This window comes from Heteronotia binoei, chromosome 4 (assembly GCF_032191835.1).
Source record: "Heteronotia binoei isolate CCM8104 ecotype False Entrance Well chromosome 4, APGP_CSIRO_Hbin_v1, whole genome shotgun sequence".
Taxonomy (NCBI): domain Eukaryota; kingdom Metazoa; phylum Chordata; class Lepidosauria; order Squamata; family Gekkonidae; genus Heteronotia; species Heteronotia binoei.
The window spans coordinates 7490699-7512561 of NC_083226.1; the positions used below are offsets into that span (position 1 = coordinate 7490699).

Below are 21863 nucleotides of genomic sequence, written 5' to 3' on the forward strand. Positions count from 1 at the left end.
AGCCTACAATCTCCTTTACCTTCCTCCCCCACAACAGACACCCTGTGAGGTGGGTGGGACTGAGAGGGCTCTCACAGCAGCTGCCCCTTCAAGGACAGAGTCTCAGAGCAGCCTACAATCTCCTTTACCTTCCTCCCCCACAACAGACACCCTGTGAGGTGGGTGGGGCTGAGAGAGCTCTCCCAGAAGCTGCCCTTTCAAGGACAGAGTCTCAGACTGGCCTACAATCTCCTTTCCCTTCCTCCCCCACAACAGACACCCTGCGAGGTGGGTGGGGCTGAGAGAGCTCTCCCAGAAGCTGCCCTTTCAAGGACAGAGTCTCAGAGCAGCCTACAATCTCCTTTACCTTCCTCCCCCACAACAGACACCCTGTGAGGTGGGTGGGGCTGAGAGAGCTCTCCCAGAAGCTGCCCTTTTAAGGACAGAGTCTCAGAGCAGCCTACAATCTCCTTTACCTTCCTCCCCCACAACAGACACCCTGTGAGGTGGGTGGGACTGAGAGGGCTCTCACAGCAGCTGTCCCTTCAAGGACAGAGTCTCAGAGCAGCCTACAATCTCCTTTACCTTCCTCCCCCACAACAGACACCCTGTGAGGTGGGTGGGGCTGAGAGAGCTCTCCCAGAAGCTGCCCTTTCAAGGACAGAGTCTCAGACTGGCCTACAATCTCCTTTCCCTTCCTCCCCCTCAACAGGCACCTTGTGAGGTGGGTGGGGCTGAGAGAGCTCTCCCAGAAGCTGCCCTTTCAAGGACAGAGTCTCAGAGCAGCCTACAATCTCCTTTACCTTCCTCCCCCACAACAGACACCCTGTGAGGTGGGTGGGGCTGAGAGGGCTCTCACAGCAGCTGCCCTTTCAAGGACAACCTCTGCCAGAGCTCTGGCTGACCCAAGGCCATTCCAGCAGGTGCAAGTGGAGGAGTGGGGAATCAAACCTGGTTCTCCCAGATAAGAGTCGGCACACTTAACCACTACACCAAACTGGCTCTTCAAGGCAGTGGCGCACCAGCCAGGGTGTCACCCCTGAAGAAGAAGACGACATTGGATTTATATGCCGCCCTCCAATCAAGAGTCTCAGAGCGGCTCACAATCTCCTTTCCCTTCCTCCCCCACAACAGACACCCTGTGAGGTGGGTGGGGCTGAGAGGGCTCTCACAGCAGCTGCCCTTTCAAGGACAACCTCTGCCAGAGCTATGGCTGACCCAAGGCCATTCCAGCAGCTGCAAGTGCAGGAACGGGGAACCAAACTTGGTTCTCCCAGATAAGAATCCGCACTTAACCGCTGCACCAAACTGGCTCTCCTTTAAGAACAAATTGCCCTCAAAACCATGACAACCACCACCTCCCATTTAGATTAAAGACTGCAGCAACATCTCAGATGCCCACCTTTGGCTGTGGTTAATGCCACTTTCACAGATTTCCTGGAAGGCAACCGTGCCCTGAGCTAGAATGCTTTCTGTTCAGCTCAAGCTTTTGCTTTGCGCTAGAAATCCGGCAAAGGGAAAAACAAAACAAACAGAAAATGCCACAGTAGCAGAAGATGGCAGAGACCTTCCACCAGCAGAATTTCCCTTTATTTAGTTAATTAATAGTATACAGAATGGAGGCACTTATGTCAAACAGTGGGGTTTTCTTCTCATCTAAAGATGAGGGAAAGAAGGTTCTTATGCCCTTTCTCCCCCCCTTCCCCCCCATGGTAAGAACAGGAAGCAAATCATAGCAAAAATGATCTAGAGTACAAGTCAGGCCAACCAAGCAACTGCCGGCTTTCTGGAGAAGTGAGGCCTGGAGAAGTGGTGGGGGAGGACGAAGGGCCCAAGCTCTCGGAGGGGCCTTCACAGGAAAGGCAACGCTGGTTAGAAGGCGGGCAGACAGCGCGGAGCTCAAGTAGAAAAGGCACAGTGAGTCTCAAATCTGCGGAAGGCCTTGGCCCGCCGGGGGCATCGAGCAAGCGGCTACGGCTCTCCCCGCCAAGTGGGAAAAGAAGAGGCCACCAAAAGGAAATGGTTAAGGCAGGTGGTGTGTGGCCGTGTGTTGCTCTTCCTGACGTCTCTCCAGAGGTATCCCTGACAGAGGGGCTGGGGGCTCAACTGATTTCTCTCTTTAAAAAAAAAAAATCCCTAGGAATTTATACAAGTATTAATACAGTTTGTCTTTTATGAAGAAATATATACAACCATCGCCCAGAGCGCTTGGCCTACTGAGAAGGATTCTGCCTGGCTTCCCCAATGCTCTGGGCTCTAGCAAGGAAGCGGCAGCCCACAGACTCCTGCTAGGCCCAAGTCACCCGGGGGGGTAGTGCCTAGGATTGAGTTCTGTCAGCCATGGGGAACCTACCACACCCTCGAGGGGGGGGGCACGGCTGCTCCGCTGAGGAAGGACGGCCCACAGTTCTTTCTAGGGGTGAAAGTTCCCTTTCTGGTGCAGCAGAGAAAGACTTCCTGCTGTCCACAAAGAGCCACCGCCCTCGTTCACAACACTTCTCCGTACAAGATAAGGCAGGCTGCAACTGTCCAGGAAACAGGTAGCTGGTATTTGCGCCCCAAAGGACTCCAAGGTCTCCCTGAAGCCAGCCGCTGGGACCCTATTTTGCTGCAAGGAAGCGAGAAGTGCCGAGCAACCAGGGTGCTGAGAGCCAAGTCCATGGTTTCTGGCAGGGGGAGGGGAGAGGAAAGGGTGGCACAGCCTGAAGGTCATCAGGATGCCCAAGGCTCAAAACCCAGCCTGCCTTCCCTCCTGGCTTGGGGAAGGTCTTGCCGCAGTTTAGTAGACTGGATTTAGTAGCGAGTTATTGATCCGCAAGTCCTCCTCGTCATTTCATTTCTTTGCCTTCAAAGCTATAAAAATGGAAACTGATCTAACTTTGAAACGAAATTTAAAGTGGGGGGGGGGAGAGAGGAGAAAAGAAAGCTGATCTAAGGCAGAGGGTTTATATACAGAAGAACAACAAGCTCCAGAGCGGGGGGTGGGGGGAGTCCGATCGAGAGTAGGAAAAGGAGATTTCTATGTGCTCAACTCACAAGGGATGGTTGGAAAACTCACCTCTTTACTCTCACGCATTCACAGGGAATCACCTAAAGGGGGGGGGAGGGAAGAGTTCCTTTCTTTCTTCCTTTCTTTTTCAACAAAGTGCAAAACAACTCCACAAAGCAGAATCCACAAAGCATGTTCTCACGAGGAACAGGTCTGACGTGGCTATCCAGAGGATGGTGAAGAAAGAAGCTGCTGCTACCACCTACCTGCCCCCTTCCCCCAGAGAAGGTTCTGGCTGTCAAACCCCTCCCTAGCCAAGGCCCAGAGAGTTGAGGGACAGAGAGGGAAATCACAGCAAGGAATGCCCGGCCTCACAGGGCTCTTGGTGGGCCACAGGCCAACAGCACCTGTCCATCTCCCAAGGTTGCCGACACCGTGGTTGTGACTGCTGGGGGAGCAAGAGAAGAGAGGAGAGAGGGGATGTGGGCATTGGCTACAGTCGTTCACAGTTGCAGAGAACTCTTTCACACAAGAGATTAGGCGGGAGTTCTTTCCACAAGGTTGTTAACAAGCAACAGCTCTCCAGGATGTTGGTGGTTAATCTAATAAAGAGGGCTCAGCTGGTCGAATAATGGTAGGCCTGTTTGGGGCGGCCGGGGGTCTTCGGCTGTGGAGAGAACAAAACAGAAGGAAGAAGTGAGCACTGGGGAAAGGGAATCAGGAAGGAAAGTCAGGCAACACCTTTACTTAATATCAAACAAAGCCAGTATTTAAATATACAGAGTACAATAAAAAAAAATCAATCACCTCTCCAAAACTCTGACAGAACTCCTTAGCAGAGACTCTGCCTTGTGACACTGTGCCACACCTCTCAGAGTCTTCCCCAGAAAGAGCCACTGTTATGTCAGCCCCTTCTCATAAACAGAAATTCTCAACAGACAAGAGCTCTAACCAAATGCCAGCTCTGTCTCAGACTGCCTAGACCGCAGTCTCACTCAGACTTCTCAGTCTGATCTGCACTGAAACTGAGATTTTCCCCTTCCTGCCTCCTTTAACTTGTTACACTGGATACCATGGAGGCGGTCAGCCAATCACAATGAGTGTCTCAGCTGTCACTCACACAGACTGCTTTCAGTCCATCACAAATAGTCTCCTCCCCAACACCACTAGATTTCCCTGCCACATGGGAAAGGGCTATACAATGGTCTAATGCTGATTCGCTCTCACAGAATCCAGTCTGTTCAGCTGTTCTGATCTGACATCCAAGATGTAAGTTTGGGTAACAGATATCCAGTTTGCCCCCTACTGAGAGTAAACGAATCAGATGATAATTTCCTGGATAATTGGGGTCACCTTTAAAAAAAATTGGGACTGTGTTGTCTTCTATACTGAAAAGAGTGGCCGGGGGGGGGGCGGGAAACCAGTCCACATGGTCCTTAAATAATGCTGGAAGGAGAGCTGGAAGGACATCAGGATCCATAACACACTCTGCCCCCCCCCCCCAATACTTCAGCTGACGACTTTCATAGCTTCTGGAGTCCTCTCCTTCCTTCCTTCCTAATGGCTCATTCCGTCTCCTCTGGAGAAGCTCTTCTGCCAATTTCCACCTCACAGCACACCCTCCAGTGGCTTCCAGTACTCCATTCCACAGCGCACAGCCTCTCCACCCTGGACTCCTTTCCTGCTCATGTCTTTAATGGTCAGCTCTGATACACTGCATATACACACTGCACACTGCGCCTGCTCTGGACTCTGCCCCGGGAAAGCTGCAGAGCTCTCTTATCTGGCAGGCCTTCTCTCAGCTCCAGGGAGCATTCACAAGGTTACCTTCTAGTTTTCAGTTCTGGATTGTCAACCCATCTTCCAATTTAATTTTACCAATAATAATAGTTAAGATCACACGGGAGAGACCTTCCTGACTGTCCCACCAATCAAAGAAGGTTGTCTGATGAGCCCATGAGAGAGGCCGTTTTTGGGCCAACCTCCTCAGGGAGGAGTCTTTGGGAGGCAGCTGAAGACAGCTTTACTTGGGACTGCGTTTGACTAAATGAGTTTTTATTTACTGTCAGCCCTAAGTTGCGGTTTTAAATTGTGGCCTTTCATGTGTTCTTAACAATCATAGTTTTATTTACAAAGTAAGCTGCCTTCAGCACTGCAAGGTAGCAAGGAGCCTAGTAAACATTTTAAGAATATAAATTTAATTCCTGGGGGACAAAGACACAAGCTCTGTAGCCAAGATGTCACCAAGGGTATCAAACATGCAGTTTGGGGGCCAAATCAGGACCCCAGAGGACTCCTATCGGGCCCCCAAGCAACTGGTTGTCATCTGCTTCCTTCTCCCTCTCTCTTGCTTTCTTCTGCATCACAGCTTGCTTTGCCAGGTTCACTCAATCACACAGTAGAGCTACTGAGCCAAGCCTCTCTTCCTTCTATTGGCTGTGGCTCCCCCCCCCCCCCAATTCCCTGGGGAAGGAAGGAAAGAGACAGAGTTTCCTTTGGCCAGTTCCCTGGATCCCATGGGAGAAATACAAAGAAAGAACCTATAAGACCAATGAGTGCTAACATTTTAAGCATGTTTTTAAGTTTTTTAAAAATATATACCGTATTTTTCAGTCCATAAGATGCTCCGGACCATAAGACGCACCTTCCTCCTGGGGGGCAATCCGCCGCCTCCGATCCCGGCGCTTCCCCCGTGTCTGCCTGCCTGGCTCCAGCTCTGCTTCCAGCAAGCGCTGGGATCGCTCCACGCTGCCCCCACCGCAAAACCAGCACTTCGCGAGCGCCAGCTGCAGAGGGGGCAACGTGCTTCCTCCGTGCCTGTCTGCCTGGCTCCAGCTCTGACGCTTACAGCAAGCGCCAGGATCGCTCCCTCCGCCCTCCGATCCCGGCGCTTGCTTTAAGCATCAGAGCTGGAGCCAGGCAGACAGGCACGGAGGAAGCACGCCTCCCCCTCCGCAGCCGTCGCTCGCGAAGCGCTGGGTTTGCGGTGGGGGCAGCGTGGAGCGATCCCAGCGCTTGCTGGAAGCAGAGCTCCAGGCAGGCAGGCGCGGGGGAAGCGCCGGGATCAGAGGCGGAGGCAGTGGATCGCGGGCCCCCCCCCCCCGGAGGAAGGTACGTCCTATCGTCCCTTCGCTCCATAAGACACACACACTTCCCCCCCCACTTTTTTTGGGGGGGAAAGTGCGTCTTATGGTCTGAAAAATACGGCATTTGTGTTTGTCTGTGTTCTCTATAAAATTTATATCTCTGCTACCTAACCTTAATGGGGTACACGCATGGCCTGGCCCCTACATGGCTCAGCCCCCAACAAGGTCTCTTTTATGCCAGATCTAGCACTCATAACAAATGAGTTTAACACCTCTGACGTAACCAGACTCTGCCCCACTGCGCGTGGCTCTGCGGGGCTAAGTTCCCGAAGGGGGAAGCGGGAACGGACTGTACCTGGGCACACCTGGAGGGATGCCAGGCGGAACACGTGCTGGTCGTGAAGGAATCTGCGGCGGCGCTGAGAAAGGGTCGTTGTTCGCAATGAAGGCGCTTTGAGGTCCAGGGCGTGAAGGAATGGGCGGTGCCACGAAGTTAGAGCTGCCTGCTGCTGCTGCGGGGACTGGAATCAAGGGGGGGCCCGGCATGGGCCCCCTCACAGCCGGGGGTCTCCCGGGGGGCAACACTGTCGAAGCGGGCCGGCGTTGGGGTGTCGGGCTGCAAAGGGCAGGGGGAAAGGAGCATCAGAACTTCGTCACAGACATGCAGGTTAATTGAGTTAAACCGAGCTATCAAATTAAACCACATACAAAGATGGCGGGGGCCTTAAAAACAAAGCCAATAATGAGTTGCGGTCCAATATGTCAGCCTTGCTATTTGCCTAAGAATCAAGTTTGGAAAACTGGCTCCAGAACACAGCAGTGTTACGGGACATTTCTGTTGAAGGATACCACCAGGCACAGAAAGAAGGACGGTTAAAACGGATAAAAGGAATTCACTGCCACAGGAGGTGGTGGCGGCCACAAGCATAGCCAGCTTCAAGAGAGGTTTAGATAAAAATATGGAGCAGAGGTCCATCAGTGGCTATTAGCCACAGTGTGTGTGTATATATAAAATTTTTTGCCACTGTGTGACACAGAGTGTTGGACAGGCCATTGGCCTGATTCAACATGGCTTCTCTTATGTTCTTATGTGACACAGAGTGTTGGAATGAATGGGCCGTTGGCCTGATCCAACATGGCTTCTCTTATGTTCTTGTGTGACTCAGAGTGTTGGAATGAATGGGCCATTGGCCTGATCCAACATGGCTTCTCTTATGTTCTTGTGTGACACAGGGTATTGGACTGGATGGGCCTTTGGCCTGATCCAACATGGCTTCTCTTATGTTCTTATGTGACTCAGAGTGTTGGAATGAATGGGCCATTGGCCTGATCCAACATGGCTTCTCTTATGTTCTTGTGTGACACAGGGTATTGGACTGGATGGGCCTTTGGCCTGATCCAACATGGCTTCTCTTATGTTCTTATGTGACTCAGAGTGTTGGACTGGATGGGCCATTGGCCTGATCCAACATGGCTTCTCTTATGTTCTTATGTGACTCAGAGTGTTGGACTGGATGGGCCATTGGCCTGATCCAACATGGCTTCTCTTATGTTGTTATGTGACACAGAGTGTTGGACTGGATGGGCCATTGGCCTGATCCAACAGGGCTTCTCTTATGTTCTTATGTGACTCAGAGTGTTGGACTGGATGGGCCATTGGCCTGATCCAACATGGCTTCTCTTATGTTCTTATGTGACTCAGAGTGTTGGACTGGATGGGCCATTGGCCTGATTCAACATGGCTTCTCTTATGTTCTTATGTGACACAGAGTGTTGGAATGAATGGGCCGTTGGCCTGATCCAACATGGCTTCTCTTATGTTCTTGTGTGACTCAGAGTGTTGGAATGAATGGGCCATTGGCCTGATCCAACATGGCTTCTCTTATGTTCTTGTGTGACACAGGGTATTGGACTGGATGGGCCTTTGGCCTGATCCAACATGGCTTCTCTTATGTTCTTATGTGACTCAGAGTGTTGGAATGAATGGGCCATTGGCCTGATCCAACATGGCTTCTCTTATGTTCTTGTGTGACACAGGGTATTGGACTGGATGGGCCTTTGGCCTGATCCAACATGGCTTCTCTTATGTTCTTATGTGACTCAGAGTGTTGGACTGGATGGGCCATTGGCCTGATCCAACATGGCTTCTCTTATGTTCTTATGTGACTCAGAGTGTTGGACTGGATGGGCCATTGGCCTGATCCAACATGGCTTCTCTTATGTTGTTATGTGACACAGAGTGTTGGACTGGATGGGCCATTGGCCTGATCCAACAGGGCTTCTCTTATGTTCTTATGTGACTCAGAGTGTTGGACTGGATGGGCCATTGGCCTGATCCAACATGGCTTCTCTTATGTTCTTATGTGACTCAGAGTGTTGGACTGGATGGGCCATTGGCCTGATCCAACATGGCTTCTCTTATGTTCTTATGTGACTCAGAGTGTTGGACTGGATGGGCCATTGGCCTGATCCAACATGGCTTCTCTTATGTTGTTATGTGACACAGAGTGTTGGACTGGATGGGCCATTGGCCTGATCCAACAGGGCTTCTCTTATGTTGTTATGTGACACAGAGTGTTGGAATGAATGGGCCATTGGCTTGATCCAACATGGCTTCTCTTATGTTCTTATGTGACTCAGAGTGTTGGACTGGATGGGCCATTGGCCTGATCCAACATGGCTTCTCTTATGTTGTTATGTGACTCAGAGTGTTGGACTGGATGGGCCATTGGCCTGATCCAACAGGGCTTCTCTTATGTGACACAGAGTGTTGGACTGGATGGGCCATTGGCCTGATCCAACAGGGCTTCTCTTATGTTCTTATGTGACACAGGGTATTGGACTGGATGGGCCTTTGGCCTGATCCAACATGGCTTCTCTTATGTTCTTATGTGACTCAGAGTGTTGGACTGGATGGGCCATTGGCCTGATCCAACATGGCTTCTCTTATGTTCTTATGTGACTCAGAGTGTTGGACTGGATGGGCCATTGGCCTGATCCAACATGGCTTCTCTTATGTTGTTATGTGACACAGAGTGTTGGACTGGATGGGCCATTGGCCTGATCCAACAGGGCTTCTCTTATGTTCTTATGTGACTCAGAGTGTTGGACTGGATGGGCCATTGGCCTGATCCAACATGGCTTCTCTTATGTTCTTATGTGACACAGAGTGTTGGACTGGATGGGCCATTGGCCTGATCCAACAGGGCTTCTCTTATGTTGTTATGTGACACAGAGTGTTGGAATGAATGGGCCATTGGCCTGATCCAACATGGCTTCTCTTATGTTCTTATGTGACTCAGAGTGTTGGACTGGATGGGCCATTGGCCTGATCCAACATGGCTTCTCTTATGTTGTTATGTGACTCAGAGTGTTGGACTGGATGGGCCATTGGCCTGATCCAACAGGGCTTCTCTTATGTGACACAGAGTGTTGGACTGGATGGGCCATTGGCCTGATCCAACAGGGCTTCTCTTATGTTCTTATGTGACACAGAGTGTTGGACTGGAGGGGCCATTGGCCTGATCCAACAAGGCTTCTCTTATGTTCTTATGTGACACAGAGTGTTGGACTGGAGGGGCCGTTGGCCTGATCCAACATGGCTTCTCTTATGCGCTTATGTTCTTATGAGCCAAAAAACAGCTGTCCTCAGGAACTCTGCATGTAGTTTGACACAGGAACTGTGCTGAGCTGGGGCAGAGAGGCATCCCCTCATTTCTTCCTTCAATTCAGAAAGGAAGATTCAGGTGGGTGGCCCTATTGGTCTGAAGCAAGAAAAGAAAGTTTGAGTCCAGTGGCATGTATCTGAAGAAGTGTGCAGCACATGAAAGCTTATACTCAGGAACTCAACTTTATTGGTCTTAAAGGCGCTGCTGGACTCAGGCTCTGTTCAGAAAGGAAGACACTCTGAACGTGTCACCCTCTTTGGACCCTGCAACTTCAGGCTTCGGCTGGTTTTCATATTCCACTGCTCACCTAAGAGCGGTGGTCCTCAGAGATGTTCCAAGGGGAGATTACAATGTGAGATTGCGGAACGAACTCATTCACAGATTCAGAACAACAGACATGCCCCTTCCACAGGGCTCAGTAGGGACACAGAATTCTTATCTCACCGCAGATGCTAATTTTCTGCCCCCTACATTTCCCCTCTGTTCTCATCAAGCTGATTACAGTATGCATTGTACCTCTGCATCTTTGCAGCACCCCTCCTACCTTCTGACTGGGACAGAAGGATTCGGGCATCTCCATTCTCAGTTGTATCTGATTAAGGGAACTCTGGTTCTCAAAAGCTTATACCCCAGAAATCTTACTGGTCCCTAAGGTCCCGGCGGAAGCTGGGTTCAATCCCGGCGGAAGCTGGGTTCAGGTAGCTGGCTCAAGGTTGGCTCAGCCTTCCATCCTCCTGAGATCAGTAAAATGAGTCCCCAGCTTGCTGGGGGTAAAGTGGAGACGACTGGGGAAGGCAATGGCAAACCACCCTGTAAAAAGGTCTGCCGTGAAAACGTCATGAAAGCAACGTCACCCCAGTCATAAATGACTGGTGTTTGCACAGGGGACTACCTTTACCTTTTAAGGTCCTAGTGGACTCAAACATGGATATTTCATAGAATCATAGAGTTGGAAGGGACCTCCAGGGTCATCTAGTCCAACCCTCTGCACAATGCAGGATACCCACAAATACCTCCCCCTAAATTCACAGAATCTTCATTGCCGTCAGATGGCCATCTAGCCTCTGTTGAAAAACCTCCAAGGAAAGAGAGCCCACCACCTCCCGAGGAAGCCTGATCCACTGAGGAATCGCTCTAACAGTCAGGAAGTTCTTCCTAATGTTGAGCCGGATACTCTTTTGATTTAATTTCAACCCATTGGTTCCGGTCCTACCTTCCGGGGCCACAGAAAACAATTCCACACCATCCTCTAGATGACAGCCCTTCAAGTACTTGAAGATGGTGATCCTATCACCTCTCAGCCGCCTCCTCTCCAGGCTAAACATCCCCAGCTCCTTCAACCTTTCCTCATAGGACTTGGTCTCCAGACTCCTCACCATCTTCTCATCCTCCTCTGGACCTGTTCCAGCTTGTCTATATCCTTCTTAAAATGTGGTGCCCAAAACTGAACACAAAACTCCAGGTGAGGTCTTACCAGAGCAGAGTAAAGCGATACCATCACGTCACGTGATCTGGACACTAGACTTCTGTTCTATTTCGCATACCTTTTTTTTTTAAAAGTACCACCTGAAAGGGAAGCTGGCCTGCCCCCCAACTCACCTGTGCCCGCTGCTCGATGCCTGCAGCCAGGTGTCATCCACGGGTGGAGGAACCGGGGTGGACACGGTGCTGGTGCTGATGTCCCCAATTATGTGCAGCGCCTCCTTTAAGGCATGGTACATCCGCAGCATGTCGTCCCGACGCTGCGCCTGGTCGGCTGACTCCTCCATCAAGCTGTTTTGGTCTGCAGAGGAGTACAGGTAGGCCAACAGCTCTGAATGGATGAAGTCCTTGGTCTGGATGGGCACACAGAAGCAGTAAAGCATTTGGAGTCAGAGAGGCAGAATGAATGAAAGAAGCCGCCCATTTAAAAGCTACAGCGAAGGGTAAAAACTCCAACCTAGATGAAGAGGAAGACTGCAGATTTATACCCCGCCCTTCTCTGAATCAGAGTCTCAGAGCGGCTCACAATCGCCTATATCTTCTCCCTCCATAACAGACACCCTGTGAGGTGGGTGGGGCTGAGAGGGGTCTAACAGCAGCTGCCCTTTCAAGGACAGAGTCTCAGAATGGCCTACAATCTCCTCTCCCTTCCTCCCCCACAACAGACACCCTGTGAGGTGGGTGGGGCTGAAAGGGGTCTCACAGCAGCTGCCCTTTCAAGGACAGAGTCTCAGAATGGCCTACAATTTCCTCTCCCTTCCTCCCCCACAACAGTCACCCTGTGAGGTGGATGGGGCTTAGAGGGCTCTCCCAGAAGCTGCCCTTTCAAGGAGAGAGTCTCAGAGCGGCTTACAATCTCCTTTCCCTTCCTCCCCCACAACAGACACCCTGTGAGGTGGGTGGGGCTGAGAGGGGTCTCACAGCAGCTGCCCTTTCAAGGACAGAGTCTCAGAATGGCCTACAATCTCCTCTCCCTTCCTCCCCCACAACAGACACCCTGTGAGGTGGGTGGGGCTGAAAGGGGTCTCACAGCAGCTGCCCTTTCAAGGACAGAGTCTCAGAATGGCCTACAATCTCCTCTCCCTTCCTCCCCCACAACAGTCACCCTGTGAGGTGGGTGGGGCTGGAGAGGGCTCTCACAGCAGCTGCCCTTTCAAGGACAGAGTCTCAGAGCGGCCTACAATCTCCTTTCCCTTCCTCCCCCAGAACAGACACCCTGTGAGGTGGGTGGGGCTTAGAGGGCTCTCACAGCAGCTGTCCTTTCAAGGACAGAGTCTCAGAGTGGCCTACAATCTCCTCTCCCTTCCTCCCTGACAACAGACACCCTGTGAGGTGGGTGGGGCCGAGACGGCTCTCCCAGAAGCTGCCCTTTCAAGGACAGAGTCTCAGAGCGGCCTACAATCTCCTTTCCCTTCCTCCCCCACAACAGACACCCTGTGAGGTGGGTGGGGCTGGAAAGGGCTCTCACAGCAGCTGCCCTTTCAAGGACAGAGTCTCAGAGCGGCTCACAATCTCCTTTCCCTTCCTCCCCCACAACAGACACCCTGTGAGGTGGGTGGGGCTGAGAGGGCTCTCACAGCAACTGCCCTTTCAAGGACAGAGTCTCAGAGCAGCCTACAATCTCCTTTCCCTTCCTCCCCCACAACAGACACCCTGTGAGGTGGGTGGGGCTGAGAGGGCTCTCACAGCAGCTGCCCTTTCAAGGACAGAGTCTCAGAGCGGCCTACAATCTCCTTTCCCTTCCTCCCCCACAACAGACACCCTGTGAGGTGGGTGGGGCCGAGACGGCTCTCACAGCAGCTGCCCTTTCAAGGACAGAGTCTCAGAGCGGCTCACTATCTCCTTTCCCTTCCTCCCCCACAACAGACACCCTGTGAGGTGGGTGGGGCTGAGAGGGCTCTCACAGCAACTGCCCTTTCAAGGACAGAGTCTCAGAGCGGCCTACAATCTCCTTTCCCTTCCTCCCCCACAACAGACACCCTGTGAGGTGGGTGGGGCTGAGAGGGCTCTCACAGCAGCTGCCCTTTCAAGGACAGAGTCTCAGAGCGGCCTACAATCTCCTTTCCCTTCCTCCCCCACAATAGACACCCTGTGAGGTGGGTGGGGCTGAGAGGGCTCTCACAGCAGCTGCCCTTTCAAGGACAGAGTCTCAGAGCGGCCTACAATCTCCTTTCCCTTCCTCCCCCACAACAGACACCCTGTGAGGTGGGTGGGGCTGAGAGGGGTCTCACAGCAGCTGCCCTTTCAAGGACAGAGTCTCAGAGCGGCCTACAATCTCCTTTCCCTTCCTCCCCCACAACAGACACCCTGTGAGGTGGGTGGGGCTGAGAGGGGTCTCACAGCAGCTGCCCTTTCAAGGACAGAGTCTCAGAGCGGCCTACAATCTCCTTTCCCTTCCTCCCCCACAACAGACACCCTGTGAGGTGGGTGGGGCTGAGAGGGCTCTCACAGCAGCTGCCCCTTCAAGGGCAGAGTCTCAAAGCGGCCTACAATCTCCTTTCCCTTCCTCCCCCACAACAGACACCCTGTGAGGTGGGTGGGGCTGAGAGGGCTCTCACAGCAGCTGCCCCTTCAAGGGCAGAGTCTCAAAGCGGCCTACAATCTCCTTTCCCTTCCTCCCCCACAACAGACACCCTGTGAGGTGGGTAGGGCTGAGAGGGCTCTCACAGCAGCTGCCCTTTCAAGGACAACCTCTGCCAGAGCTATGGCTGACCCAAGGCCATCTCAGCAGGTGCAAGTGGAGGAGTGGGGAATCAAACCCGGTTCTCCCAGATAAGAGTCCGCACACTTGACCATTACACCAAACTAGATCCATTCTTGGCCATAAACGTGGACTGCCGCAGTTGCAAGTGCAAGGTCATTACGGGAGTCCACGCTGTCCGGAACACCCAAAATACTTTCCCTTTGCCAACTGAGGTCTCAAAAATGTAAGAGCTGCTCTAGAGGCTTGCGAAAACTCTTGCAAATGTTTAGCCTTATGGAGTTCTGAATGTGTTTCAAGTAAACCTGTTCATAACCAGGCACTCCACCATCAGCCAGGGATTCACTAGGCTAAAAGAGTCCTGTTCAGTCTTCAGGCTGAAACGGGTGGCCAGGATCAGCCCCCAAAGCGGTGGAAGGCCTCCCCTCCCTCCCCGCCTCCCCCCCGCCTACAGCCGGTGCTCACATTGTTTATCATTAGGTGCATGATCGTCTTTGGCATGAGGTCCCGGATGGACTTGTTGATGATCCCAACGTAGGAGTCCACAAGATTGCGGATCGTTTCCACTTGGCGTTCTAACTGAGGGTCCATGGAAAAAGTGTTCTCCTGGACTCCGTCTTCATTCTCCGCCTGGGCAAAGAGAAACGGGACATATGATCAGAGAAGGAATGGGACAGCTCAGCAGAGAAGCCCTTCCCCTGGCCAGCCGTGCTTCATTCCCGGCCTTCTCAGCTTTTCCAAATACTATCAGCCTTGGTAAGATTGTTCCTCCCACTTCAGCTCAGCCGGCAGAATCAAATTCTAAAGTTGGCACAATGCTCTCAAGGGACGATGAGAACGGAAGGCTTCGCACCGGATAAAAGAGAAACGATTGGCTGCTCCAGATAGAAAAGCATATTGCAACAATGGGCGAGTCCTATGAGTATATGTTCCCTGCAACAGTTAAATAATTTGGGGGTAAAGGTTTGGAGTCACCTTGGGTCCTTAAAATGCACCATATTAGTGCAATAACAAACTTTGCCAGAGAATTGTTATCTGTATTTTTAAGGTGTTTTGGCCAGCAATGATCCAGAAGTGTTGACAGCTGCAAGGAGGGGGTCCACTGTGCTCTTTTGCAGGCGCCATGGATGCTTTTGTGGCGAGCAGCTGGGAAAGCTCCCGCTGAAGGCTGGAGACCCCGCTGCGTCCTGGGAAACTCACGGCGGGCTGGAGCCGCAGGGAAGGCTCCCCACCACTGCAGAAGGCTCCCTAGCTTCCTCAGAAGGGCCTGTAACATGGCACCGGGGGGGGGGGGGTAGAAAACCCTCCCCACTTCTGAAACTCCTCGCCTGAAAGCCAAAACTCCTGCTGCTGCCAGGGATCCAGCAGGGCTGGAGCATAGGGGAGAGCCCCCCTCCCTTGCACTGAATGGCTCCCTTCCTTGCCAGAGCCTGGAATTAGGAGGGCAGGGGGGAAAGGTGGCAAAACTTCCCCGTCCCTCAAAGGGCCTCCCAAGGGCTGCTAAGGCCCTCCTAAACCTAAACCGGGAGGGCTTGGTGGGCAAACAAAGCAAAACCCAAAACATGTAATATACAAAGTGGAGAGCACAGTCAGAACTGTCTGTTGGCCATGGCAGGGTTGAAATGACTGGGGAAGGCAATGGCAAACCACCCTGTAAAAAGCCTGCCGTGAAAACGTTGTGAAAGCAACGTCACCCCATAGCGGGAAACGGCTGGTGCCTGCACAGGGGATGACCTTCCCTTTCCCTTTTTCCTCCCCCTTTACAGAGATCACAAAAAAGAAACCGTTGGCCCTGCCTGCCTGAGGAGAAGTTTCTTCGCAGAGGTCTAGACTGTCCCACTGAAGAACCCACGGCAAAACTGCCGGCTCCTTGCCAGAAGCAATCAAGGGCCACTGGGGCAGGGGACCCTGACTTCTTTGAGTCTGAAGGAACATTTGGAATTCTGACACGTCATGGTGGGTGTGGTCACACAAAACAGCTACCACAAAATGGCCGCCACAGTTCACCCTCAGACACAGTGAAGATCCTTGCGCTGTGGGGGAAGCTGCTCCAACACAGCATAATTTAAATCTGAAGCACCAATCAAATCTCCACTGTGTCAAGCGCGCTTATTTCTGAAACACATTTTACTATGTAGAAAGCACCAGCTCTCCCCCATTATTTACAACCCAGAAGGCATGTAGCAAAAACAGTAGCCTAAGATGCCTTAGTAATAAATAGATAGTTGCTTAGTAACCTTTGAACCCGTGACTCAAGTATGCATCTGTAATGTAACCTTTGATGCTATCCTATATAGCAACTGTGTAGCTGTTGGGACTCCATTACTCCCAAGGCTTGTGTCCTTGGAGAAGCTCCCGAGTTTCTTGAAATAAACAAAAGGACTCTGTTATTGGGAAATACTGGCGCTTGACACACTGGCAATCTGAAGCACCAATCAACGGCACTGCCCACGTGGCAGACTGCAGGAAAGGTGTCAATGGGCACCTTGGTGTCCACCTGGGGGACCCCCACACCAGGACCCGACACTGAAACACCTGCCCCTCCCCCCAGTTGTAATCGAAAGGGACTGTTTACTTGGTCTTTTTCCGGGTAGACACCAGCTCGGAGGAAGGAGGCCTTCCAGCTGTCCACGTCTTCCTGGGAGTCGCAGGCCAGCTCGATCTGACGCAGGTCTTTATACACGTTCCTAGTCCCAGGGGAGGAGGGAGAGAACAGAAATGGCATTGAATCAATAAGGGGAGAGGGGGATTCCAAGCCCTGAAAAAAAGAATTCTGTTTCCGGAACTCCATGCAGGCTCCTGTTCCCTAAACATCTGCAGGTTTTTTTTTTATTGCCACAATAAAATCTGAGATTATGAGAAGGGTTAACTGATGTGAGACCCTAACAGACCTCACAGGGATAACAGTGTCTAGAGCGATCGCGTTTGCTGAGAATGGTGATGATTTTTGAAAAAAAAAAACTTTATTAAAATATTTGCAGTTCATTGCTACTTTCCACTGATAATTAAATTTTTGTGTCTTCCCAGTATTCTGCATACGGAGTTTGTGTTTTCCCAGTATTCTGCATACTGATCTTTAGCTTCCAAGTTCTGGAAAGATCAGGTCAGCTTGGGATATCCAGTCAGATCTACAGTTAGATAACTTTCAAAATATATATATCTTAAAACAATTAATTAATAGAGTCAATTAAAGTGAAGTAAATGAAAGCATCTTGAACCAAAACAATACTGCCCTGTGCAAATATCCCAACCCCACCTGTTGTTTGAGCGAATAAAAATCTATTCTGTTTGCTGTTCAAAAGCTGCGGTGCCTGAATTTCTGAACTAAAGACCTCAAAGCCCCCGCAAACAGCGTCAGCTCAAAAAAGGACATTAGCCAGTACATTACTAACTCATTTTAAAATAAAGTTTTGTTTCTATTTTGGTAGCGAGCTACCGCAAAGATAATTGATTTCGTTTATTACAGCAGCAGAACAGCTGAAGGGAAGAGAGGGGGAAGAAAGTGGATGTCACTGTAGAAAGGCAGTCAGTCAGAGAATCAAGGACTGACCAAGTCATCTGTCAGTAAATTCTACATTTTAATCACTCTTTGCGTAACAAAGTGTTGCCTTTTGTCTGTCCTGAATCTCCTGCACATCAATTTCAAAGGATGCCCTCGAATTCCAGTCTTTTCAGAGGAAAAGGAAAGGTCCCCTGTGCAAGCACCAGTCGTTTCCGACTCTGGAGTGACGTTGCTTTCACAAGGTTTTCACGGCAGACTTTTTACAGGTGGTTTGCCATTGCCTTCCCCAGTCATCTACACTTTCCCCCCAGCAAGCTGGGGACTCCTTTTACCGACCTCGGAAGGATGGAAGGCTGAGTCAACCTTGGGCCGGCTACCTGAACCAGCTTCCGCTGGAATCGAACTCAGGTCGTGAGCAGAGAGTTCAGACCACAGTACTGCAGTACTGCTGCTTTATCACTCTGTGCCACGGGGCCGCTTCTTTTCAGAGAGGAAGAAATAAATTCTCTTAGCCAACTCCTTCTGCCCCAGGCATAACTTGATAAACATTGATCATTGTTTATGTTTGCTGCCTTACGGACCTTGATCAAGTGAAGACTCATCTTTTCTTTATTTAAAATGTTTTAAATAAATAATAGAGGAGTCCTTCTAGATAGCGGCAGGGCCTACCCAGTCAGACGCGGATGGCAATTGCCTACCTTTGTTCTGTGTTAAAGATGGCAAAGACATGCTTGGTGGACATGAACCCTTTCTCCACATCTCTGATTTTGAGGTTGTCCAAAGGCAGCATGTATTTCTTCTCTTTCTCCTGTAAGAACCCGGGAAAAACATACAAAGCGGCTGCAGCGTCATGGGTACTGAAAGCATCTTCATAAGAAAATCTCACTCAAATATTTGCACGGCATTCAAGGAAGCAGGAAGTGGGGAACGGGCATGACAGGACGGCACGAAAAGGATACTTCTAGACTACTGCCCAGTGTTCAGGCAAAATACGAAGAAGTACAGTAGTCTGCACATTGGTTAGGCTGCAGATAGGTGAGCGCTCCCTCTGCCTTGAGGGAAGCCATGCATGCAGACTTTGGATGCCGCTAAAACAGTACTGAATAATGAGAAAACTGGTTAAGTGTATCTATAATAATAATCATAAATTTATTTTTATATCCCGCCCTCCCCCGCCAAAGTATCTGCCCCCTTGGCCTGCCACTGCAGTGATTGTTTCTGGAGTCCCATTGGACGGGTGGCCGGTGGGACATGGGCCCACACAGAAGGTTCTGTCCAAGTTAGTGTGCCTACACAGATCAGTAACGACTCCTGGAGTCTGTACAGAGGGCGCAACTTCTGTAGTGGCGAACTGTAGCAAACTTGTTGCAGGAGTGTGCACCAACGTGATTAAGAGCATGATCTTTTTTTTAAAAAAAAAAAATTTAAAATAATTTTATTGTTATATATTCCAACACCACTCCACCTCTGTGAGAGTCCCAGGCCATAGATACATTATAATATTCCATACATTTATAACTATTAACATTTCATCCAAATACAACTCCATCACTCTATTTAAACATCTTATCCATTCATTTTGTTATTAACCAACCAATCGTCTTAAATTGTTTAAACTTTTCCAAATACCTCGCCATCTTTCTAAACCAGCCCTCCTCCCGTTCCCTAGCCTTTAATCCGTTCATTCTTCGTATCTTCATCGTTAAATACTCCGATATTATTATATTATTCATTTTATCCCTCCAGTGATTAATTGTCAGTTCCTCAGCTTCTTTCCAGTTCCTTGCTATCACTTGTCTCACTGCTACTATCATCAAATTAATCCATTTACTATCCACTTTTGATCTTTTGAGTTTTAAACAATTTATTGGTAGCATATGGTTACAAAGCTTATCTATTTCTTAATTTTTTCTTTTTTTTTCACATTAACCCATATGACATTTCCATCCCCCCTCCCTCCAATGTTGACTTCCCCGAGGTTATAAGTTCAAATCCATACTAAAGGCACTTCTGATTGCTCAAAGTTCCGTATATATATTCTTACAACTAAAAAAATGTCCAATATTTCTTTACTTTCCAAGTTTTCTCCATATATCCTTTAAATTTTCTCCACTCCCTTTTGAATATCTCTAAATCATAGTCTCTTAGTGTTCTGGTTAATTTGTCCATTTCACACCACGATAAAACTTTCATGGTCCATTCCCATTTCTCTGGTATTTTTTCTTGCTTCCAAAGCTGCGCGTACAAAGTCCTAGCAGCTGATAACAGGTACCAAATTAAAGTCCTGTCTTCTTTTGGGTATTTTTCTAATTGTAATCCAAGTAAAAACGTCTCTGCAATTTTCTTAAAATCATAGCCCAAAATTTTGGTGATTTCTTGTTGTATCATCTTCCAGAATTCTTTCGCTCTTTCACATGTCCACCACATATGGAAGAAAGAACCTTCATGTTTTTTACATTTCCAACATCTATCCGACATTTTCTTACTTATCTTAGCCAATTTTTTCGGAGTCATATACCACCTATACATCATTTTAAAACAGTTCTCCTTAATGCTTTGACAAGTTGATATCTTCATTGAGTTCTTCCAGAGGTGCTCCCATGTTTCCATTTGTATTTCTCTATTCACATTAATTGCCCATTTGACCATTTGAGACTTTACTACTTCTTCTTCTGTAGACCATTTCAATAATAACTTATATACTTTTGATATCAATTTTTCATTGTCACCTAACAGGACTCTTTCCAGTTCTGTTTGTTCTCGTCTAATCCCCTCTGATTTTATGTCATTTTCCATCAAACTTTTAATTTGTTGCATTTGAAACCAATCATAATTGTTATTTAGCTCTTCTGAGGTTTTTAATTCAATTTTGTCTCCTTGAATCTTAAGCAGTTGGTTATATGACATTTCTCTTTTTTCTTCAGAATCAGCTGTTATTTTTATTACTTCTGCTGGCACTATCCATAATGGTTTTCTCTCGTCCCCGTATTTCTTGTATTTTATCCAAGTATTTAGTAATGTATTTCTGACATAGTGGTGAGAGAAAAAACCATCCATTTTATTCTTCCCATAGTACATGTATGCATGCCAGCCGAATCTATTTCCGTGAGCTTCTAACCACAAAGGTTTTTTATCTAACAGCATTATCCAATCTTTTATCCATGTCAAACAAACTGCATCGTGGTATAGTCTTAGATCGGGAAGTTGAAAACCTCCTCTCTCTTTGGCATCCGTTAAGATCTTCATCTTTATCCTTGGTTTCTTTCCGGCCCAAATGAAATCAGAGATTTTCCTTTGCCATTTGTTGAATTGTTTTGCTTCTTTTACAATCGGGATGGTTTGAAACAAATACATTATCCTTGGCAAAATATTCATTTTGATTGCAGCTATCCTGCCCAGTAAGGACAAGTTGAGTTTATTCCATTTCATCAAATCTTTGTCCATCTTACACCACAGTTTTTCATAATTGTTTTTGTATAAATCAATGTTCTTCATTGTTATCTCTATTCCAAGGTACCTAACTTTGGTTGTGACTTCACAACCTGTCACCTTTTGTAGTTCGTTTGTTTTATTTGGTTGCATGTTTTTACAGAGGAATTTCGATTTCTCCTTATTTATGTATAATCCTGCTAGTTCTCCGTATTCTTTTATCTTAGCTAACAGCAGTGGTGACACTTGAACCGGATTCTCCATTATGAACACTATATCATCTGCAAAAGCTTTATATTTATAAGAGAATCTTCTAATTTTTAGACCTTCTATTTTTTCATCTTTTTGAATTTGTTGTAACAAAATTTCAAGAGTCATTATAAACAACAATGGTGATAGCGGGCATCCTTGCCTTGTTCCTTTACTCACTTTCAATTCTTTGGTAAGGTCTGCATTTATACACAATTTTGCATGCTGATCTGTATATATTGCTCTTGTCATTTTTATAAATTGTTCCCCTAAATTAATTTTTTCCATTACCGCAAACATAAAGTCCCAATTTAAGTTGTCGAAGGCTTTCTCTGCGTCAACAAAAAATAAGGCCACTTCTTTTTCCGGGTGCTTTTCATAATATTCCACAACATTAATAACAGCTCTTACATTGTCCCTTATTTGTCTTTTAGGAAGAAATCCCGCTTGGTCTTTGTTTATAAAGTTGGTCAGGTATTGTTTCAGTCGCTCTGCTAAAATTCTTGTATAGATCTTATAGTCATTATTCAACAATGAGATTGGTCTATAATTTTTTACGTTTGTGCTATCTTTATCTTCCTTAGGAATCAGAGAGATTACAGCTTCCCTCCAGGTCTTTGGGATTTTCCCTTCTTCTCTTATCGTGTTTAACAACTTCAACAGTTTGGGTGTTAATTCATCCTTGAGAGATTTGTAAAATTTTGACGTGAATCCATCTGGCCCTGGAGCTTTACCCTCTTGCATTGCTTTTATTGCTGCTTCTATTTCAATTTTCTCT

General features: G+C 48.7%; 1 protein-coding gene across 4 annotated transcripts in view; it reads right to left on the minus strand.

The window, feature by feature from the left end:
• Positions 1 to 1526: 1526 nt before the first annotated feature.
• DNM2 (dynamin 2) overlaps positions 1527 to 21863 on the minus strand; it is a 103613-nt gene continuing 83276 nt past the window's right edge. For all 4 annotated transcript variants that reach the window (XM_060236740.1, XM_060236738.1, XM_060236739.1 and 1 more), the window contains 6 exons: positions 18106 to 18215; positions 16481 to 16592; positions 14371 to 14535; positions 11322 to 11557; positions 6410 to 6670; positions 1527 to 3635 (listed from right to left, as the gene is read on the minus strand). In XM_060236740.1, coding sequence (XP_060092723.1) covers positions 3566 to 3635; positions 6410 to 6670; positions 11322 to 11557; positions 14371 to 14535; positions 16481 to 16592; positions 18106 to 18215 — 954 coding nt within the window. In that variant the 3' untranslated portion in view covers positions 1527 to 3565. The remainder of the gene's footprint in view (positions 3636 to 6409; positions 6671 to 11321; positions 11558 to 14370; positions 14536 to 16480; positions 16593 to 18105; positions 18216 to 21863) is intronic.